We start from the raw sequence: 22,389 nt of genomic DNA on the forward strand, positions 1-22,389 counted from the left end.
GGAAGAGGATTGTCTCCAGGGTGCTTCAATATGTCTCCAGTGGGCCTGTGCTTCTCTTCTTCTAGAGGAGAATAATGAAAACTGTATTAACATTGGAATGGGAAGCGTATTCCTGTCACTGGGACTTTCAGAGGATGAATGCACTCTGCTGCCATTTTCTGTAGTGTCTACTTTCCCTCTGCTTGTGATGAGTTTATTTTTGGGGTGGTGGTGGTCACAACTTCTCTGAATGGTTTATTTTCAAAACATGGAATGAGCAGTGATGTTCATTATTTCAGCTTCTGGTGATTGAATCAACCTACACAACTAAAAGGAACACAGGCTAGCAGAGCAATCATGTGCTACACCTTTCACTGTCTTTTGCTGAAGGGAAAAACAATTTTAGGATGTAAAAAGGAAGTGCACTGGGGGAGTGGGTATCTGCACCGGGAGAATGTCTGGAATAGTATTTTCTTCTGGGGATGTGTAGCTCACTAAGAAAACATGACACTTGGTGATAATGCTCATTTCCTGTTAGGTATGAAATATACCCAGTGAGTATATCACATTCTCTACTTGCATGTACTGGCAGAAAGGCAGTACAGTGGTACCTCGTGTTAAGAACTTAATTCGTTCTAGAGGTCCGTTCTTAACCTGAAACTGTTCTTAACCTGAGGTACCACTTTAGCTAATGGGGCCTCCCGCTGCCACAGCAGCGTGAATTCTGTTCTCATCCTGAAGCAAAGTTCTTCAGGAGTCTGTAACCTGAAGCGTCTGTAACCTGAAGTGTCTGTAACCCGAGGTACCACTGTATATAAATGTAAATAAATACCCATATATATATTTAAGAGATGTGGCCCAAATGCTCTGGGAAATGGAGAAGCATGCTGTTCATGTGAGATGCTAGCTTGATGACACTCTTTTTTTATTTCATGTGTTATTTTATGAGGGTTAATTAAGGAATGCATGTAAGTGGCACATTCCTCCTGCAGTAGGTGGCAGACTGAAGGGGTTCTACAAGATTATATTTTGGGCATGGGGCAAGTCTCTCACTTACACCTACTTGGTGTAAAGAGACATTTCCTATGTCCAAAGTATCATCATCTTGTGTTAACAAATCTATAATAATTACTGCACCCTGGTACCATCTTCAAAATCACTAGTCATGGTTAGAATCCACTCTTCACCTATAGGCATTAGTCTGAGTAGGCACATGTGATCTCCTTGCTTGGGGCAATCCTATTTTGGGGGCCCAAAATAGCTCCCTGGTCATGACGACAAGGTTGTTTGACTTGTTTGTCCAGAATAGGGCTTGTAATTTTGAACGCCACCACACAACCTTCATCTGAAGCAGCTTGCAGTGGTGTGTTAAAGTGCAGGTTTTGCTCAGGATGATGTCCACAGGTTTTGCAGGCAGAATGGAGAAAATATTCCTGTTAAGTGCAGTGATCATACAAACTGAAGTCGGGCAGGGTAGAGATTTATAACCCTTTAACCACTTCCGACAAGATGCTTCAGTGGTAATTATTCCACATGTCTGGCACACAATCCTGAGAGGGTTTATTTAGAAGCGAGTTCCGCAGTACATTCAATAGTGTTTGCTCCCAAAGTGTGTTCAGGATTGCAGCCCAAGTAACCTTGAGTGTGCAGCCTCCTGAGAGTGACACACAGAAGGGCAAATGTTGACACATTCTTCTTGCACTTGATAAGTGGCTGAAGAGACATAGGCTGCCCCTTTGGGTGGCTAATAGACCCCCCTACACCTGAGCATCGCGACCTCTCTCCCACTTCTTTGTGGGCGACTGTCTTAGGGGAGGAAGCAAGAGGCCTGCAGGCGGACCCAAGTTTCACATCGCACACCCTCCCCGTAGTCTGTGTTCTCTTTCCCTCTCCGAAGGGGAGCTGGGAGAGGGGGGGACTCAAATGTACACGGGCCATTTCCTACTGCAGTGTGGGTGACGTTATTCTCTTTATTGGACCCCCCCCCCCAAGCCGCCTCGCTGTTCAGGGGGCGAGTTTATCCCCCCCAGAAAAAAAACCAACCAGGGGGTGACACACTCTGCGGTTGACAAGGGCGAAGCAGACACGGGGCCAGATTTCGCACTCCACGCGAGTGGGCGAGCGGCAACTCGGGCGGCGCGTCATGCTTCTCGCTCGCCCACCGCACCCCACCCCCGCGTGACTAATCCACTTATATGCGTGTGCGTGTATACACGCACACGTCTGAAAGGGGGGCCGCGCTCGACGCGAGCGGCTGCGACCGAGGCGGGGTCACACGCTGGCCTTGTGGGTGGCCAGGCGCCGCCCAGCGACGGCGACACGCTTCCCTCGCTCGCTGGCTTCTTCCACCGCCAAGCCTTGGGAGGGAGCGGCGTCCCCGCAGCCTTGCCCTCGTCGCCGAGGGAGCCGTTCCTCCTCCCGGGACGGAGCGGGGTGTGCGTGCGCTGTGTGCACCGAGGGGCTCGGTGGGTGGGTGGTGGGTGCTTGGAGGAGTGTGTGCGTGTTTGGGTTGTGGGGTGTGGGGGGGTGTGGGGAGAGAAGAGAAGCTGCACGTTCCCCTTCCCTCGCCCCAGCGGAGCCCAAGGCCGGGCTGCCCGGATTGGCCGCGGAGGGCCGCCAGCTCCGCCCGCTGTAGCCGTGCTCGCCTTGGCTGGGAGGAGGAGGAGCAGTGGCAGCAGCGGCGGGGGGAAGAGAGGCCGAGGAGCCGAGGCTGCGCTCCGCGCGCTGCCTAGTCTGGAGCGGGGGAGCCTGGCAGCGTCAGGAGCGGCGGCGGTTCAGGAGCAGCGGCGGCAGCAGCAGCAGCAGCAGGAGCAGCCCGGATCCTGCTGGTCTTGAGGAGGAGCCAGCCCTGCGAACCCTCTGCTCCTTGCGCGCGAGGCAGAAGAGGGGGCCACCCCCCCCGCCGGCGCCCCAACCGATCCATGACCATGGGCGACAAGAAGAGCCCGACCAGGTAGGAGAAAGCGGGGCCAGCGAAAGGGGGGGGGGGAGTCGGCAGAGGAGGTCGGGGGGGGGGGAAGGCTCCCTTCCCTAAGATGGAGACGAGCGTGGCGGTGGGGACAGGAAGGAGCGCGCCGCGCGGGTGCCAGCCGAAAGCACCCACCACCCACCCCGCTTTCTTAGGCTCAGGGGAGGCGCTCGGAGTGGGGTGGGGGGTGGGGACGGCTAGGCCCCGGGGTGGCGGAGGTGGTGGTGGTTGTAGTAGTAGTGGTGGGAGTCGTGGTGGAGGGAGGGGGCTTTTTAAGATGGAGGAAGTAGGTAAAGAAGGGGAGAGAGAGAGCTTGTTTGCCTTGCCTGCCTCCCAGCCAGGTACAGAAAACTCCTTGTTTTTCCAATTGTGCTGGGAGGCGAAGCTATAGGGGCAGGAAAGCCAGAGAGAGCTCCTTGTGTGGCTAACTGCTGGAAGGAGGGGGGGACGGACGGACGGGAGGTGTGTGTGTGTGTGTTTGGAGGGGCTTGCTCTGTTTTGTGCCCAGGGTGGCTCTTAAGATGGAGGGAGTGTGTAGAAGCAAAGAGGAGGAGGAGGGCGAAGTGTTTGTGTTTCTCTCTCTGTTGGTGCCAGGGCTAATCTGGTGTTGGAGCAGCTATGGCGGCTGCTTCTCTCTCGCACACACACATACAGCTCCTCGTCTCCTCACACTGACTTCTTCCAGACAAAGGGAGATTTAACAAGGTAAAGGAGACAGACAGACAGACGAAGGGGGCGCAGGGAGGGACACGCCTACAATCCTTTAAAGTACAATCAAGCACACACACACACACCCCTCACTCACACAAGCACACCCCAAGAGGGAGGGTAACAAGCTCAGATACCTTCCACCATCTCCTTTTCCCTGCCCTTCCAGATTCAGTGGGTAGTTGTTGTTGTGTGAAAATTGATTGCCTTGAGATTGAAGGTTGGAGGGGGAAATGTTCCCCTTTCCTCTCTTACTACTACAGGGGGTATGGTATGGTATGGTATGGTATGGTGTTGGGGAAGGTTGGGGGGGAAGGCATGAGAAACGTGTGTGGTGAGAAGAGAGAACAAAGTGGGATTTTTGGCTTGATGGGTGCTTTGTACGCTTTCCTCACTGCTCCATCGAAAATTTGATTACTTTTTAGGCAAGGAGCAAAAAATATATATAAAAAAATCAGGCAGGCAAAGCAAAGCGGAGCATAGTATGAAACAGCTTTGCTTTATGATCTCGTTTCTAACATGTTTTATTCTTTACTTTCCTCCTCCTCCTTCTCCTCTCCCCCCTCCCCTTTCTTCCTACACATACTTCTCAAGGCCAAAAAGGCAAGCAAAACCTGCAGCGGATGAAGGTTTTTGGGATTGTAGTGTCTGCACCTTTAGGAACAGTGCTGAAGCCTTTAAATGCAGCATATGTGATGTCAGGAAAGGCACCTCTACAAGGTACATTGTTCATATTCTAATATGCTAGTCGTCCCTTCTCCTCCTGTAACTAACTGTAATGCTGCTGACTTGTTGATTTACCATGGCGGTGGGAACGAGAAATGACTCCCTTTGAAAGAATGTTTAAACCTGTGTTTTGTGTTACAAGTGTTTATGTACACATTAAAAACAAGTGTTTGTAGGTACTGTATAAGAATTATTTGATGCTATTTGCTGTATGTCATGTTTGTAGGTAAAAAGAGGGCTCTGGGACTTTAAGATCCTTCAGGTTTGATTGGAAGCTGGGTATTTTTCTATGTCATAGCCTTTTGGCTGTAGTCTGAGGAGTGCCTTTTTTGTTTTCTGAAGAGACACAACCGAAGTACAACTTGAAAGTTCTGCTTTGTTCTAATAATAATGACTTATTTTATGTAAAATAAAGGAACTTTGGAAAACCATTTTCCTGCAGAATAATACTATGGTTATGCATACTTGCAGAGACATTCAAGTTATGTGTAGGAGTGCTGCCATATGACATCTAACAAAGGCATTTATGTCACAGAAACATAACAATAATGCAGATTTATGAGATATTGAGATAGCTTTTTTGATTACGGTAACTTGTATGTATTAGTGATGGATTTTCCCCCCCAAAATGTTGAAAGTGTTAAGTATGAGTTAGGTAATTCTTTCAAAGTTTTAGGCTGACAAATAATCTTAACTGAATTGGGTGTTCTATTTTGTATGCTCTCCTTAGTACTTTTGGAAAGTTAATCAGCTTTGTCATGTGTTGCCTGCTTTTTATGTTAGAAAAATCACAAAATTTTACCATGAATAGACTTTCTAATGTGAAGACTGCAGAATGGCAGACAGCAGGTTGTGTTGTTGATTGGGAGCAGTTGGTAATGTATTCCTTTAGTATTTTGAGCATGGCAGAGTTAAAGCTGAAAATGCATGCTTTCAATAAGAAAACCTTTCTGGATCATTGAGGCTTCTTGTGGCATAGGTGAGTTAGGTAGGTGTCAAACATCCACTCGTGTACATAACGTGCATGTCTTTTGAGTATTTCTACACTTTGTACTGTTTTGAAGGACACTGATTTTAAGTCTAATATATATCACGGTCTAGAACATATGTGTGTGTGTGTGTGTGTGTGTGTGTATGTATGTATGTAGACTTCAGTCATGTTCATTTAGGCTTTAGTATTGTCAGTGAATCCACTTGTGGCTCTTGCATACAAACCTGTTGATTTCTTTTGGGGTTGTATTGTTCTGTACCTACCAGGGTACTTGCAGCATCAGCATATTGTAGATTGTGTTTTATAAGGCTGGGCAACTGGAAGTTTGTGAGCTAGATGTACTTCCTGTGTCGAATTTAATTTTAAGGTGTAGTAAAAAGTTTCCCACCAGTTTCATTCTTGCAGACTAGAGCAATGTTTTTAAGTTGTATGAAATAAGCTTTGAACGTCAATATTAGATCTCTTTCTGATTTGTGTATATATAACATTTATGTTGTATATAGTGCTTGAGATCTGTAATTGGGAAGGCCTGACTGTTAAGAGTAGACTTTATTGGGGAGCTGTTGTAGTGCTCATGTGGGAGTCAGTTTTGTGAGGCAAAATTTACTCCAAGCCTTCATTGTACAGTTTGCAGAACAATCCTCACAATGGATACAGACGTTGTGCATCCCCTTTTGTGTAGCGTAATTTGAATAGTATCCTTATTTGTTAAAAAGCATATTTTTGTCTCTTAAGGAAAAACAACCTGTCCTGTAACATGCCTGGGGAGGGGAAGAGACAATAATTTTAATATGGAAACCTTATCCCATTCAATTACATATTAAATTAAATTATTCAATTAATAATGTAAAACTTTCAACTTAGGCATAGTTGTCAAGTGAGCATTAGAATTAGAAAAATGTTTCGGTACTTTCTCTTTATGTGTTCTCTGCAGCAGAAAGCTTATGTTGACTTATGTTGAACGGCTTAGGGAGCTGGGTATGTTGAACGGCTTAGGGAGCCTGGAGAAGAGAAGGTTAAGGGGGGATATGATAGCCATGTTCAAATATATAAAAGGATGTCATATAGAGGAGGGAGAAAGGTTGTTTTCTGCTACTCCAGAGAAGCGGACACGGAGCAATGGATTCAAACTACAAGAAAGAAGATTCCACCTAAACATTAGGAAGAACTTCCTGACAGTAAGAGCTGTTTGGCAGTGGAATTTGCTGCCAAAGAGTGTGGTGGAGTCTCCTTCTTTGGAGGTCTTTAAGCAGAGGCTTGACAGGCATATGTCAAGAATGCTTTGATGGTGTTTCCTGCTTGGCAGGGGGTTGGACTGGATGGCCCTTGTGGTCTCTTCCAACTCTACGATTCTATGATTCTATGACTTCTTGTTAGGTTTCTAGCTATATTTCTGCCTGTATGAGTGCGGTTTCACCAAAGTCAGTATGATTGCATGCACTTAAGATATGGATGGGAAACTTGTTGCTCTCCAATACTGTATGTTGGACCATAGCTCTCATCAAGGCCAGCCAGGGAGACGGGAGTTTAAATTCAACAACATATGGAGGGCTACTAGTTCCCCACGCCATATTTAAAGTACGCTTTCAGTATGTCACTATATGCTTTTAAAGTAAGTGTTTATCAATGATATTTATGATATTTTATAATAAATGTATAATAAAAATGCATATTTAAGTATTATTTATAAACCAACTCAATATTGGACATAAATTTGTAAATAACTCAAATGCTAGTAACTGAACACTATCTCTGCAGTGAGTTTTGGTTGTGGCTTGGGAGTTACTGTATATGACGCATGTTGGTGTTTCAGGAAACTGCTTTTTTTTCATTGACACTTAATGTACAACAATGCTATGGTTTATGGTTTGCTATTACTCAGAATATTTGTATCTGATGATACAATCTGTGTGCATGCTTGTATTGTAGAAAATCTCAGTTGCAAATATCTACTAGGCTTGCTTAAGGACCAGTAAGTCATTCCTCCAGAATATCAGCAGCAAGATACCTGTTTTTGAGTGATACTGCTAGGGATAGAGACATGAGCTGGAATGTCCAACAACGGAAATCATTTATTATTTATCTAAATACTTGAATAGGGAAGGTAAGCGCTCTGAAAAAAAGATGATTTGCACCACCTTCTATAGTCCAGGGCATCTAAATATTCTAAGAGTATTGAAGGATTTAAGCGCTCATTCTGCATTATTTTCTAAGCTAACCATATGAAATTGTTAGGATAGGATGGTAGCAGTAGCCTTGGTGGCTAGGTTTATTTTTGATCTGGGGTTCAGAATATGTCTTTTGTGCACCAGCTAATAGATTTTGGATTCAGTTATAAAGGTTACTGTGGATTGTGAGCTGATTAATTTTTGAGATATTGTGTTTTGGGGAAGGAGGTAGGTGGTCATGACCGAAAGTGAAAGTCTCACTTGGTTTTCTCACTCAAGAAATGATTCTGCTGTTTCTGAGTTATTTTCACATGAAATAATGAATGATGTGGCAGAGGAGTAAAATTTACTTGAAGCTGCACCTGGGAATAGTTTACTGAATGTACCTGATGCACTTTAAATTTCAGAAGCATGGCTTGCCATGTGAAAAGGATCTTGGGATTGTAGTCAAGCACAACCTGAACATGAGTCAGCAGTGTGGTGCAGCTGCAATAAAAGCTAATGCAATTTTAGTCTGCATTAATAGACTCGCAGTTTTCAAGTCATGGGAAGAAATAGTTCCATTTTGTTTATTAATTACACTTGTATGCTAACTAGCGTTGCCAGACTCAATAGAGGACAGGACTTCTGTGCCTTTAATTGCCCTGCTCTCTTTTGAGTGTGGAAACCTTAAAGAGAAACCAGCAGACCCCTTGCTTGGAAATTAAATAAACGGTCTGCTGGTTTCTCTTTAAGGTTTCCAGACTCAAAAGAGAGCAGGGAAATTAAAGGCACAGAAATCCTGTCCTCTATTGAGTCTGGCAACCCTAATGCTAACCCATAACATAAAGAGATCATGGCCGTTTACAATAATTAAGAATAAAAACAAATTATATACAAAAACCCCATGAAATCAAAAGTAACATTATTTTGCACTAGTCAGATCTCATATAGAGTGCTGCCCATTTCTGCATACTGTCTAGGCAAATAGGAATGAGTAAAGAGGAAATCAAGATGGTCAGTGGTATGGAAAGTAAGTCCTATGAGGCAAAATTAAAGGAACTGAAAGGTGATACAAAGAACTTTTCAAATACTTAATGGTCTGTCCCATAGAACAGGACAAAAACTTTTACTCTGCTGTTCCAGAGGGCAGGACTGTATCATAACAGGCTCAAGTTGCAGGGGGGTAGATTTTGGTTCAACTTTGGGAGAAACTTTGTGATGGTAAGAACATTTCGAACAATAGAACCAGTTACAGTGGCATGGAAGGCTCTGAATAGCTGAGTCAAGGAGCAAATTCGTAAAAAACTAAAACAAGCAACATTAAAGGTGTGACTTGCGTAAACTCAACAACTCAGTCAGTTTTAACAATAGTTCACATCATTCAAGGAAAGGTAGGCTCTCTATGGAGTTACCCCAATAATTTTTATTGTTTTTCATGTATTTTGTTTTGCCTTTTCGTACAGTATTTTCTGTACAGCTGCATGCAGTCCAGAAAAGTTCTACTGCAGTTCTATACCACAGATCTGGAAAGAAGCTCTACTGATCTCAGTGGAACTTATTTCTGAGTAAACACATACAGGAGTGCTATTTGTGGCTAAACCTTTGCTTCTATTTTTTCAGCATCCAGTTCTTGTTTTCTTTAAACTCCTTTATTGACCACATTCCTATTGTTATCGAGAACTGCAAATTGTTTTCTGTGATTAGTTTTAATAGTGTCGGCTTGCTTTTTGTGCAGTGTGTATGTTCTTGCTTTTTGTGTGATGTGCGTGTTCTTGCTGTCAGCTTGTCTTTTTCCTTGCAATCTTATCTTTTGAGCTATCTTGTTTGTAAATCCAGCTTAGTGGTTCTCTGTTGACACAATCAGTAAACTGAATGGGATTCTTGTGTTCATAATTAGTTTCATGTTGCTATAACTATACCAGGAAAAGTGGCACTTTGCAGTTGTTTTTAACTCTGTAGCCCATCCAGATGCAACATCAGTGGACATGTTTATTCAAACCAGGGGTAGGCACCTTGCCTGGGCTGGTTTGCTACCCCTGATTTAAATCCAGGTCTGCCCCAGTCATATAAAAAAACAAGGGGCAAGAGCCCAAATTCTTTGAAAAATGGTGTGATTGAGAGAGAGACAGACAGTATGTGTGCTTATCCATCTGCTGTCTGCAGCTTGCCTTTCCACAGTCTTCTCTTTCTCATCATACTTTCCCCCCCAATACCAAAACTGAATTTCAATTCCAAGTGTTATTTCAGGACAGACAAAAGTGCTTGGGGGAAGAGAGGTGGCTGTGAATAGGTGAGCAGTGTACTTTAGAAGGGGTCACCTCCACTCATCTGTGTCATAGTTTTGATCCAGAAGTCAGATTTCCCACCCCCTTGCATTGCCCATGATTGAAGCAGATAGTTTAACTAAAGCAGGAGTAAGGGACCTCTAGTCTGCTGGCAAATTGCTAACTGTTTGTTCCTTAGGATTCTCCCCAGGCAATGCCCCATATCATTCTGCACTTGCCTGAAGTGCTTTGGCCTAGCCTGCAAAACTGGACAGAGCAACAGATGTGATTCTTACCTTTTACATTCCAGCCATGCAGAAGCTACAAGTTTCTATACACCCCCTCCATTTTTCCATCTTTCTTAAAAGAGAAGCAAAGAGACAGAATAAAAATTCGAGCGCACATTCCAGTTTGTAACAAATGAGACCTATTTTCCATTTTCCTTCTCCTACATCTTAACCACCTTTTGTCTTTGAACTGGAATGGTCAGGCATTAATTTCCATTGAGTGAATTAAGATTTTTATTGAAGCTGATCAAATATGCTAAGGAACCTGACCTTAAAATGGTTGTGACCAACTTCCTTGATAAGCACAATGTAAGTAAAAGTAAGGTACAGTGCTGCTTTAACAATCCTGTCCTTTTTATATAGTGCTATCAATATACTTAGCATTGCAAAGAATAATATTTGGAAAAAAGAAAGTTCACTCCCCCAAAGAAGTTCCAATTCATGTGCCAGTAGTTAGGTTAGAGCTAGCAGGAAAAAGAGGATGAAGAGGTAGAACATAAAAATGGATATATACCGATAATTGATTGCGGCACAGTTGCCTGTACAGTTGAAAGCAGAGAACTCAAGTTATTCCCAAGTTCTTGGTGTATCTTGCATTTTTTTTATCTCTATAATCAAGACTTTCTGATTATCTTATGTGCACATAAGCTAGCTGTGTGAACAACTATCTTGGAAATAAAAATTCAAAGGTGGAAAAGCATGGAAAAGCAAAGAAATGGATTTTTAAGCATGTGGATTTATTTAAAAGGAATAATATTCCTTTTATAATATTCCTTCTATATTCTTAATAATTAGTAGGCAAGAATGTCCTTTTTGTTTACAGCCTATCTCTGCAAAGCTTGCATGCTTTTTTTTACTTTAGTAAAATGTAAGAGCATTCCTCTATGAATAAAATAATTTTTAGAATTGGTCCATAACTTGACTTAGGGAAAGTAGGCAGGAAACCTTCTGCCTGTTTCTAGAATCCTTATGCCTCTTTTATGTATTTCTTTTTCTAATGAATTTCCCTACACCTTAGAATAGTTCAGTATTAGAAACTTCCATTATTCTAGGTGCATTTTGTGGCAGAGAATTTAATTAGCGTGAGCAGTTTTTGAGCTCTGGGCGCAGTACTGCGCCTAAGATTTCAGGTTAAAACTGCAGAGTGGAAAGGAAAAGGAGCACCTTTTTCTGCCTCCCCACTTCTAGCTACTGTCTGAAGACTGGAGAATAGACCTTCTGAAGAATATTATGGGGGTGGGCAGGGGAAGGACTAGACCATGTGAAAAATGAATATAATAGTTTAGCTGCAGTTCATTCATTTTCAGCTTTGTATTCTTGTTATTAAAAAGTGTTGTTGCGCCTGTTACCTAGGTTTAAGGTGCCATTTAGCTCCTAGCTTTCATATCCCCTTTCCGAACACTGCCTTAGATGGGGCAGTGCTGGAAAGGGGAGGGGGAACTACCTCAAACAACACCTTGGTGTCCCGAGAGGCTGCACTGTTGTGTGCAGGAGGTTGGCAGAATGAGTATCCAGAACTACATAGCTCTCTTGGAAGTTATAAAGGGGTGTGTGTTTGACATTTTGCCCCTTCAGATAGCTTTGGAAATAAATGAAAACGAGCTCCTGTGTGTTTCTTCCTTTCACTGTTCTGACAGTTTCATTGTTCAGTAGGCTACTCAGAAAGCCATAAAATTCACCTGTGGAGAACTTAGGTCTAAATAGTCTTTCACTTCAATCCTTTTTTTAAAAAAAAAAGAAAAGAAAAATGGAAGCCGGTCATGTGACTTAGAAGATAATAGCTTTTTGCTATGCAATTTGGTTTAAAAAAACTGCTATATCACTGCATGTGGAGATCCCCTGTGATGTGCATTTGTCTTTAGATTTAGTCACTGTGTGTCTCTTTCAAAGTGTAATGCTTAAAAACAGTGAAACCCAGTGACCTACTTTATGAGCTTTCATATGGTTCTGTAGGTCAGTGGGTCTCTTTGCAGAATGTAGGTCATTTGGAAAGGTGTGTGTTCCTTCCATAACAAGTAGCTTTTGACCTGCCGTGAAATTTACACAGGTTACATGTGCAGCTTCAGGGTTCTCTCCTCCCCCACCCCTCCCCATAGATTTGTTTTTTTTACTATCTGGTCCTGACATGTTACTCTGCTGTATAGCAAATAGCTGGGATGTAATCAAATGTATTTTTAAAAGGTGGCATGTTTTAGACAAACCAAGAGAACCTTTGTGTGTGTATATTTTGCTCAATAATAAACATAAACGATATAGTGTCTGTTATACAATATCCTAAGCAAATGCCCAATGTATCTGAGAAAGGGGGGGTGTCCTATGATGTTTGTATTGTTAGGTTTTCAAACTTCCTGAACAAATAAACATTGAATCAAATTTATTATAATCTTCAAAGCAGTTTTCAAGAAAGCATAAAAATGTTAATTCAGTTTAAACAAAACCTGATCGGTAAAACATCAATAAAAATTAACAATAAAACCTCAGAGCAGTAAAAATATAAATAATCAAGGAATAGATAACCAGCTTCTAACGAGATTTAGGAATGCCTGAAAAAAAAAGTTTTCCTTCGTGCTGAAAAGATGCAGAATTGGCCTCACTGAAAGGCCAAAAACAGAGCACCACATCGGAAAAGGTTTCTTCCTTCAAGTCTCATATCTGATATCTAAAGGGAGGGCACCAAAATCATAGTATATAGGCAGGCTCTTTAGTTCAGCTTCTTGATGAGCTTATTTTGTATTGGAAAAAATTAACACCTACCACCCTTTCTAGTGGTTTAAAAAAGTTGAAGAAATATGATATTGTTTCTTTATGATTATTTGGTGTCTTCATCCTTTATGGATCTGGAATTATACCCTATAAGTCAGGTGAAGAAGCCCAGGACATGAATGTAAGCACAGTATAGTTTAGTTATCAAAGAAAAGCTCCTGTTGAACTTTGCTGTAGTTCTTATTTGACTGGAACCCCCCCCCCCAGTATATTTGTATGCTGTGTTTCTGGGCTAAGTTTCATAAGTTCCTGTATAATATTTGATAAGACCTGGAGAAGTCCTAATCATTAGGCCTTGATTTTGCTTACTATAGTCATAGGTTTCATGTAAGAGACACCAGGACCTGAACTGGAAAACTTAACCTTGGCAGTGTTTGCTGGATTTGGCAGCTCGATTGCAGGTTAGGTTTGACTCTAGCAAGAGGGTCTGATGTGGTGACTTTTATAATTGGCATGGCTCTGCCGCCAAAGCAAGCCGCCGGTCCTTGCTATTACTCTTGCTAGATATAAACTTCAGCAACAGCAGTTTGGAGATCCTTGCCTAAACAGTACAGTAACTTGGATTCTGGCTGCCACTGTTTATTGCCTTTTTGCACCAATCTCAGTCCATCTTCTGTTTGTGTTTTTGGCTTATCTATGCCTACCTCCAATTCCTTGCTTCATCCTTCTTTTTGACAGATTCTTTATCTATGCTTTCATTTTTTGATTCCTGCTTCACATCCCAAATGAACCTATGGTTATTGGTTTTGGTTCACCCCAACAGTCTCCTCATCTGTTGTTAACAGACCGTTTGGCATCTGACTCCTAACTACATGGATCACATCTTGCTCCTCTCCTCATGTGTTCTAGAACAGCTCAGTTCTCAGATTTTTGTTGACAAGCATGTAATAGGTTTTAGTGGAATTTAGTGCCATGGATTCAGTCTGAGAAATTCAATGGGACAGTCTTCCTTCCTTCCCTCCTGCACGCTGCTCTAGGGGTTTTCCTGACCCACTTGGTGGAAAGCCTTGTTGCGCTAGTGGAAGTCCTTGCATGGCTTCATTGAACCTGGCTCCCTTCTTAGAACTCCATGTTTCTGCGTACTTTGGGCTGACAATGTCTCAGTTCTTGGCAGCCTTCTCAACTGTGTGATTTAGATTTTTACAGGCTTGATGCAACTCTTATTGGCATCTTCCTTTCCATTGTACAGAATGGAAAGTGCTTCATTAGACTGACGTTACCTTTTAAAGATATATCTGCATTGCCCCCTCCCAAATACTTTTGAGTTGTATTCAGCATAGTGCTAACCATGTAATTCTGCTTGCCCAACAGAGCTTCCCCTCTTCCCCTTGCAGGTCCTCTGAATCTGTTCCAGGGATTTCTCCAAGTTATGCTGTTAACTTGGAACATAGTGCAGTATAGATTGAATAGTTTGAGTGATAGCCATTGATGGTCATATCGATATTTCAGTGAGTAAATGTGATGAAACATTGGGTGTCACCCTTTGTGTTGTTCGTTTGAGGGCTGCTTATAATTCTGTAAAGCTCAGGGGTCCAAAAACTTAGACACATTTTTCTTAGATTGAATGTACAGTTGTACCTTGGCTCCCGAATGCCTTGGGAGTCGAAACGTTCTGTCTCCCAAACGATCGAAAACTGGAAGTGAGTGTTCTTGTTTTCGAACGTTCTTTTGGAAGCCATACGTCCGACGGGGCTTCTGTGGCTTCAGATTGGCTGCGGGAGCTTCCTGCAGCCAATCAGAAGCCACACTTTGGTTTCTGAACGTTTTGGAAGTCAAACGGATTCCGTTCGACTTCTGACGTACAACTGTATATGACTTCTGTGCATGGCTGCCAAAGGTAAGTTTTCTGTTTATTCACTTATTCTGTTTATACTGCTTATGTTGTCTGGCCAGCTGCATTGTGACATTATTAATTTTGAAAGTGCTTGCCTAGCTGAGGACTTTCTCTTCCTAAGATTTCAATAGAAGGGGCAATACATTGATGGACGATGGCCCTGTGATGGAGTCAATCAGCCGGCACAGTCTCTTGTCCCTTGGGCACACTTGTATGGAGTACATCATTAGCTGAAGAAGGGGAGGCTTTCCTCTGTAATGTTAATGCCGTGTATTAGCTCTCTTGTCCCTGTGCTACTATTACAGAGCCATTGCAGCTCCATTGGGGACAGGGAAGGAGAGCAAGTACATAACTTCATCTGGTGTCATGATTATTTTTAGTGTTTTATTTAACTGTACATCAGCAAACCTTATATAAGTTGCTGTTATCTTCCAGACTCTTTAAGCAGAATGGAACAAAGTGAAAAACTTAAATTAAATTGATCAGAGATGTTGTTGCGTGGTAGGCAACATTTGCATGTTTCAGTGGCATTTTGAGCAATATTTTATTTGTCCAAATGTTGCAGGATAAAATAAAAGTGTAAGCCAAGGAAGAGAAATGTTGCCAGCACACTTGTGTGCATTGAATGTTGTCTTGAGAGGCGAGACTGGCAAGCTATTTGCCTGGAAGGACTTGTTATACATTAATTAAGTTGGCAAGGTGCTAGCTAGCTGCAAGACTCGACTGGGCTGTTTTTTAAGAGTAACCACTGCCTTTTAATTTTTTATACTCAAAATATCTATTTCAAGACAATGAATTTTTTTTAAAAAAACCCTACCTAATTCATTTAAGAGCAAGAGAGTAAATATCCTGATTATTTAGAACCAGTTGACAGCCTCATAAGTAAATAGGTTTTAAAGTATTGCATAAGATGATAGGTTTTTCTATTATCTAACTTGTTGAAATGGCCATAGATTAAGGATTCAAATTGACCTTGTATGAATGTATTAAATCAGTTTATCTTCCAAAATGGGATAAATACCATGTGCCCACTACCAGAGTTTGAAATTATCCAGGTGCCATTCATGTTTTGCTACTGGTGCAGTCCAATTGCACATGGAGGTTTCTGGGCACCAGGTTAGTGACCACAGTTCAAAAATGTCTGCCTTACTCCATAGTTAGTAGCATTTCCATTTCCACTATGTGGGTTTCTCCTCCCTGCATACTGGGACATGTGAATTGTTGTAAGAGCAAGCTACAGTCAAGCAGTGTAGTTGAGATCATAGAATTGTAGCTTTGAAAGGTATCCTGGGGGTCATTTAGTCCAACCCCTTGAATTCCAGTGTGGCAACCTAGCACCAAGGAATCATTTGGTGCCTAGCATATATACCTGAGTTCCTAACACTGCCCACTACAAAATTTCAGTACGTATACCTTCCAGGTGTGTGTAGACAGCAACAGAATAAACCAGTTTGGTGAGTGGTAACAGCAAGGGGGTTTGGTGGATAGGAATTCAGTCATTCATTTAATGAGAAAACAGTTGCTTGAGAACAAATGCTGCTTAGCTCGTAGCTGTTTGGTTGTGGATGAACTTGCCGGACCAGGCTGATGACAGATTTAGCATTTATCCTGAGGAAAACTTAGTTTCAGATAATACATGCAACTTTTTCCTCATTATTATTTTTTAAACCTGGGTTTCTAAAAAGCAAAACATTTAAAAATACATTAATCTAAAGCAGCTGTTGTGAATCTGTGACCTTCTGGTCACAGTTGGGACTGCAGCACTCATAATCCCTGATGACTGAACATGCTGACTAGGGCTATGGGGAGCTGGTTTAATGTACCTCTGTGGCAGGAACATGTAAAAGTGAGCTCCTTCACACTTCAGAGAGCAGCAAGCAAAACCATCATAAAGATTACTATTTGTTCTAGTTACAGGTAGGTAGCCGTGTTGGTCTGAGTCGAAGCAAAATAAAAAAAAATTCCTTCAGTAGCACCTTAAAGACCAACTAAGTTTTTATTTTGGTATGAGTGCATGCACATGAAAGCTCATACCAAAATAAAAACTTAGTTGGTCTTTAAGGTGCTACTGAAGGAATTACTATTTGTTGTGTGACTTAATACTACATTTTAAAATGCCTCAGTATTTGGGTTGCATTTCAAAAAATAGTTCAGAACAGTAAAAATCATTCTTTATCTGGGATGCGAGAATCCATGGCTCTCCAAATACTTCTGGAGTGTATGGGAGAGCTTATTCCCAACTCTGGCTAGTTCAACATCGGGGGGGGGGGGGGAAGCCATTTTGGCTCCTTGGGGTAGATTGCCTTTTGAGTACAGTCTGGAGGCTGCAGTTCACATTGTGCCTAGGGTGCTTATATATACTGCTTATAACCATAAATCTGAACGAATTGCACAGGTTACCTGTTACCTTCCAGCCTTAATTCAAGGTGCTTATAGTGATAGATAAAGCCATGGGGCTCCAAATATCTGAAAGAATGCCTCTTCCTGGAACAACTTGCCCATGCATTAAGATCTGCCGAAGGGACCCTTTTTGTGGTTGTCCCACTGTAATAAAAGGGGTGTGTATGTCTGCGAGAGGGTCTTCTCTGCTATGGCACCAGGCCTGACCCCCCTTCAGATGTGTGACATGCTTTATCCTTACTTTCATTTCAGGCAAGCACACTGTAGATTGAGACACTTGTGTTGTGTCCTGCTACCAAGTTAACTTCATTGACAGCAAATATGTGTATTCATATGCTCCTAGTTTTGAATATTGTTCAGCAGTTGATTTGAATATTTTGGTATTTCCTTCCCTGGGAACTCTGGGGGGAAATGGTTTATAAATAATTATAAACCATATATTATTTAAAAAATAATAAACATGTGAGTGACTGATAATCCCATTTTTATATATAGGAAGTGGGACTTGAGACAGTGACTTGTTTAGAGCTATGCAGTGAGTCATTTGAAGATGTGGGGCTTGAATATGTCTCTCTCACTTTATTTTGTACTACTTTTCATAATTAGTATATGATGCTTTTAATTTTTCTTGAAAATACTAAGGTCCCAAACTAGGGCTAATTAGCTTTCCCTTTTGGGAAAAGATAATTAATGGCTCCAGCTGTGCTAGCCAGTTCTGCCTCCGTTGTTGGTATCAATGTACCTCTGAAAATAAGTTGTTGGGAATCACAAGTGGGGAAAGTGCTGTTGCACTCAAGTTCTGCTTGTGGAATTATTATTGTCATTGTCATTATCATTATCATTATTGTTTTCATTTGAATTTGTATACTGCCATTCATCTGAGGATCACAGGGTGAGTTACCAATATAAAACCCAAAAATACATAACATAGTACAGTGGTACCTTGGTTTATGAACACAATTGGTTCCGGAAGTCTGTTCATAAACTGAAGCATTCATAAACTGAAGCGAACTTTCCCATTGAAAGTAATGGAAAGTGGATTAATCTGTTCCAGACAGTCCGCGGAGTACTTAAACTGAAGCGTTCATAAACTGAAGCGAACTTTCCCATTGAAAGTAATGGAAAGTGAATTAATCCGTTCCAGATGGGTCTGCAGCATTCGTAAACTGAAAATTTGTAAACTGAGGTGTTCGTAAACCGAGGTTCCACTGTAACAAACACACACACACCCCAGTTTAAAAGGCTATTGGTTGTTTAATTAACCAAAGGGCTGGGAGAAGAGGAATGTTTTTGCCTGGTGCCTAAAGGTATGTAACAAAGGAGCTAGGTGAGCATCCACGGGGAGAGCATTTTGTAAGCAGAGAGCCACCACAGAAAAGGCCCATTCTCAAGTTGCTGTCTTCTGGGCCTCTTCCAGAGGAGGCGCATGAAGAAGGCTCTCAAATTATCATTGCAGGGTCTGGGACAGTTCATATGGGAAGAGGAGGTCCTTGAAGTAATTGGCAGCCAATGACAGAATTGGTATTATATGTGCAAATTATCTTACACCAGTGAGAAACCTGGCCGCTGAATTCTTCACCTGCTGAAGTTTCTTCAGAGGCAGCCCCACATATATAGTGCGTAGCAGTACTGGAAATTTAACCTAGAGGTGGCCAGAGCATAGGTGACAGATATAACCTATCCCTTTCCTATAGGCACTTGTTTGGCCACTGTGAGAACAGGATGTTGGACTAGATGGACCTTTGGCCTGGTCCTGTAGGGTTCCTCTTGTGTTCTTAATATAAAGCAAGGGTGGTGAGCTTCCAGTCTGCAGGTTAATTTTGGCCTGCCAGGAGGTGCAGTCTAGCCTGTGATGAAATTCTCCTAAACCCTGCTCACCTTGCAACCAGCTGTTGTCAGAACAATGGTTAAGTGATATTAGCTGATGGGTAGGGTTAATTTTTGTTGTTGGCTGTGCCCTCCCCATGGGGAACTGGTACATGCAGCCAAAGTAGCACAATTGAACTCAACAGTTCAATCCAGCTCAGTGCTGCTTTGTCAGTTACCACTATTACCACCTTCCCCACATCTCAAATTTCACAGGTGGGTGGGATCCCCTGCACACCTATCAGTGTCAAAACGTTATGATGCCCAAAGGTTGACAGGTTAGTGGCCCTGCCTGTGTATCAGAGTAGGCCTGTGCAGAAGGGGTGGGGGTGTCATGCCAATGCAGTGATGCTTCCTTCATTTTTGCAGCCAGCAGGAGGCTGCTTAGCCGGTGGAGTTGAGTGGAAGGAGGCGTCTGCTCAAACAAGCACCCCTCCCCAGTGCAAGGTGTTGTTTTTTCCCCCCTTGCTTTGTTAGCTTTATTAATTTTTCATTTTATAAAATGTATATTCAGTGCCAGTTGGCATTCATGGGGCAGCTAAAAATATATACAAGAAGGTGGTAAGCGTATTGCTTCAAGCATTGATTTAATTATTTATTTTGGCACAAAGCTTTAGCACATCTACTTTCATTGTCTGTGGAAACTTCTTCAAAGTATTAGGACAATTGTTCTGTGAGAAACGATGCAGTCAGCTGGTGTTGATTTATATTATAATTGCTACTCAAGTCTAACAGTTCAGCGGTAGAGAAACTTACAGTGACAGATTGTGGCATAGCGTAATTCATTGGTCCCCTTCCCCCAACAAATGCTGGAGAATATCATGCACGGAATTACTGTGCTTCTCATGGCTGGTTCTCAGAGTTGCAGCCAAGTCACTATTGCAGTTGTGATACATTCTGTAACCATTATGTCAGGATAGGTGTGGGGTTTTCAGTTCTTGTCAAAAGTGTCCTTGTTGCATGATAGGAAAACATCATGTCATGTCATATAGTGTGATGTGAAACAATCGTGTCACAGTATGGCACCTTCTATAGCTAATCTATTACAGTACAATATCGGCTAAAGCTCTTGACATCTATTTCTTCCTTGTAATACTTGAAAAGAGATTTCTAAATATTTGCTCATGAGGTACAAGCCTCTCCCCCCCCCACCGCTTAATACCCATGAAACCCTCTTTTTTGTTTATTTTAGAGAGTGCTGGAGGGTTTCCTATGTCACACTGCACTTTTTGTGCAGGCTTCCTGGCTCATTCTGCTTTTCTCTCCTCCCACCCACTCAAAGAGGGGAATTTCATATTGAACTAGACTTTGAAGCAGGCATGTTCTTGCTTCAAAGTTCAGAGCAACAGGACAGACAGACAGACAGACAGACACACACCCACACCCACACACCCCGCTAGGTATCCACAAAGGTTTAGAGGAAGGAAGGTCTTGACAGCAACCACAAAACTGTTACTACCTAGTAAGTAAGTCAAGCCAAATTTTTGTGGACCACTCTTTGCCAACAGTGGTAGAAAGTTAAACGTGTGCTATTCACACAGGTAAGTTGGATGTCTTAAGAATCCTTCGCAAAATAGCTCCCAAGTATGTATGCAGATCCTTTACTGGATAATACAAGGTCATGATACTTGATTAGTATATAATTTGCGATTCTAAATAGCTTTTGGGCTGGCTACAAAAACATAATAAACAGCATTGACCACTGCTGTCATGCTTTGTAAGACTAAAGATGGCATTGCATTTAAAAAACTTTGCTTAATGTGTCTGATAGGGTTTTAATATCTAATCAATGAAACTACGATAATTTCCAAACTTGAATCTGTTTTACAGTATTAGATTTCAGTATCTTTATATTAATCCACATGAAGCAGTTGGAGCTAAGGCTTCAGTCAGTTGTATTAATATAATGCGTAATTTCTTCTGATGTGTAATTTACAAGTTTCCCTTGGATTATGATCTGAACATTTGTTACTGTTAGAAGGCTTGATTACTCAAAATGCTGAAAAGCCAACAGAAGTAATCTATAGAACTTAATAAAATCATTTTGAATCTTGAACTATGAGCTATTGCACCATCACTTAGCTTAATTCCAGAGAGAACCGTGCTATTTTTAGCCTGCTTATGTCTATAGGCTAAAATCCTACCAGCTTTCTCTTCTGGCTCCTAGTAATTTTGAACATGAAGTAAATTACTGTCATACTGCCCCCCCCCCCAAATAAGGTCAATCTCTGTGGTACAATCTAAACAACAACTACTGGATGCCGTTGCAACTTCTTCTCTGCTGAGCTTGTTTGATTCTACCTTTGGGTGAGATATATAGGCAGTAATGTGCCATGAACAAGCAAGAGGCAAGGCCCAGCTGATGAAGTGTTTCTGGCCCACTGACAAAGAGTCAAGGTAACAAGGAATGGAGTGAGTTCAGTGGGATGCCAGGGCAAACTGCTCTGCCCCTCCCCTTAGTTTATTTTGGACCTTGGAATTTGTTAGGTCACCACTTCAATAAACTACAGAGATGCATGGAGCAAGCTAGAAGGGGTGTGGGCACTATTCAGTGTACTTCATGGAATGTCACTCGTACAATTATCTACCAGTCGGACAGAAGTTGTGAGTGTGTGTTCATGGCATTGAGCTCCTGGAACAAGGAAGAAGACCTTAGGCTCATAGTGGATAGTTCAATGAATATGTTGACCCAGTGTGGGATAGCTGTGAAAAAGATGAATTTCATGTTAGGGAACCTTAAGGGTTGGATTGAAAACAACTGCCAATATAATGCCATTATGCCTATTGAGTGTGATTGCATGGTTGGATACTGTATACAGTTCTGGTCACCTCCCTGCAAAAAGGGCATTGTAGAGCTGGGGAAAATTCAGAAATGGGAAACCATAAACGATTGAGGGATTTGAGCAACTCCCCTTTGATGGAAAGGTTACAGCTAGTTTATAAAGCCCCGAACTTTAATAAAAGATAGTCTATTTGGTTTCTGATACATGAACAGTTAGGAATACAGTGATGATTTAGAGAGCCTTAGATTTAGACATCTGGTTGGCCACTGTGAGAATAGGATGCTGGACTAAAAGGGCCTTTGGCTTGATCCAGCAAGGTTTCTCTCAGGTTCTTCTCGGTGCAAGAAGACATTTTATGCGTGGCCTGAATGGAAGAAACATCTGGTGGATCTTTTATTTGTTGTATAGAACAGTATGGCCTAGATTTTGTTTATCATGAAAACTTCTCCTTTACCTTCCTTTCTTTACAAACAATGAAAACATAATGAGTAATGTGATATTAAAGCAGTCGTTTCAATAAGCCCACACAGTATAAGGGGGACTTCAGTTCTTTTGCATTATTTTTAACGTGCCTTTTGCAAATAGTAAGATATCACATTCTTCCTGACTTTTCATCTGTTGCATAACACAGGAGGGAAAATTCATGTTTGCTCACATTTTTTTAAAAACC

At 42.0% G+C, this 22,389-nt stretch overlaps 1 protein-coding gene across 1 annotated transcript in view; it reads left to right on the forward strand.

Moving 5' to 3' along the window:
* The first annotated feature begins 2,663 nt into the window (after positions 1 to 2,663).
* RYBP (RING1 and YY1 binding protein) overlaps positions 2,664 to 22,389 on the forward strand; it is a 48,146-nt gene continuing 28,420 nt past the window's right edge. The window contains exons 1-2 of the mRNA XM_035106631.3: positions 2,664 to 2,932; positions 4,250 to 4,375. Of these exons, the coding sequence (XP_034962522.1) occupies positions 2,901 to 2,932; positions 4,250 to 4,375 (158 nt within the window). The 5' untranslated portion in view covers positions 2,664 to 2,900. The remainder of the gene's footprint in view (positions 2,933 to 4,249; positions 4,376 to 22,389) is intronic.

This window comes from Zootoca vivipara, chromosome 2 (assembly GCF_965207765.1).
Source record: "Zootoca vivipara chromosome 2, rZooViv2.hap1.1, whole genome shotgun sequence".
NCBI classification, from domain to species: domain Eukaryota; kingdom Metazoa; phylum Chordata; class Lepidosauria; order Squamata; family Lacertidae; genus Zootoca; species Zootoca vivipara.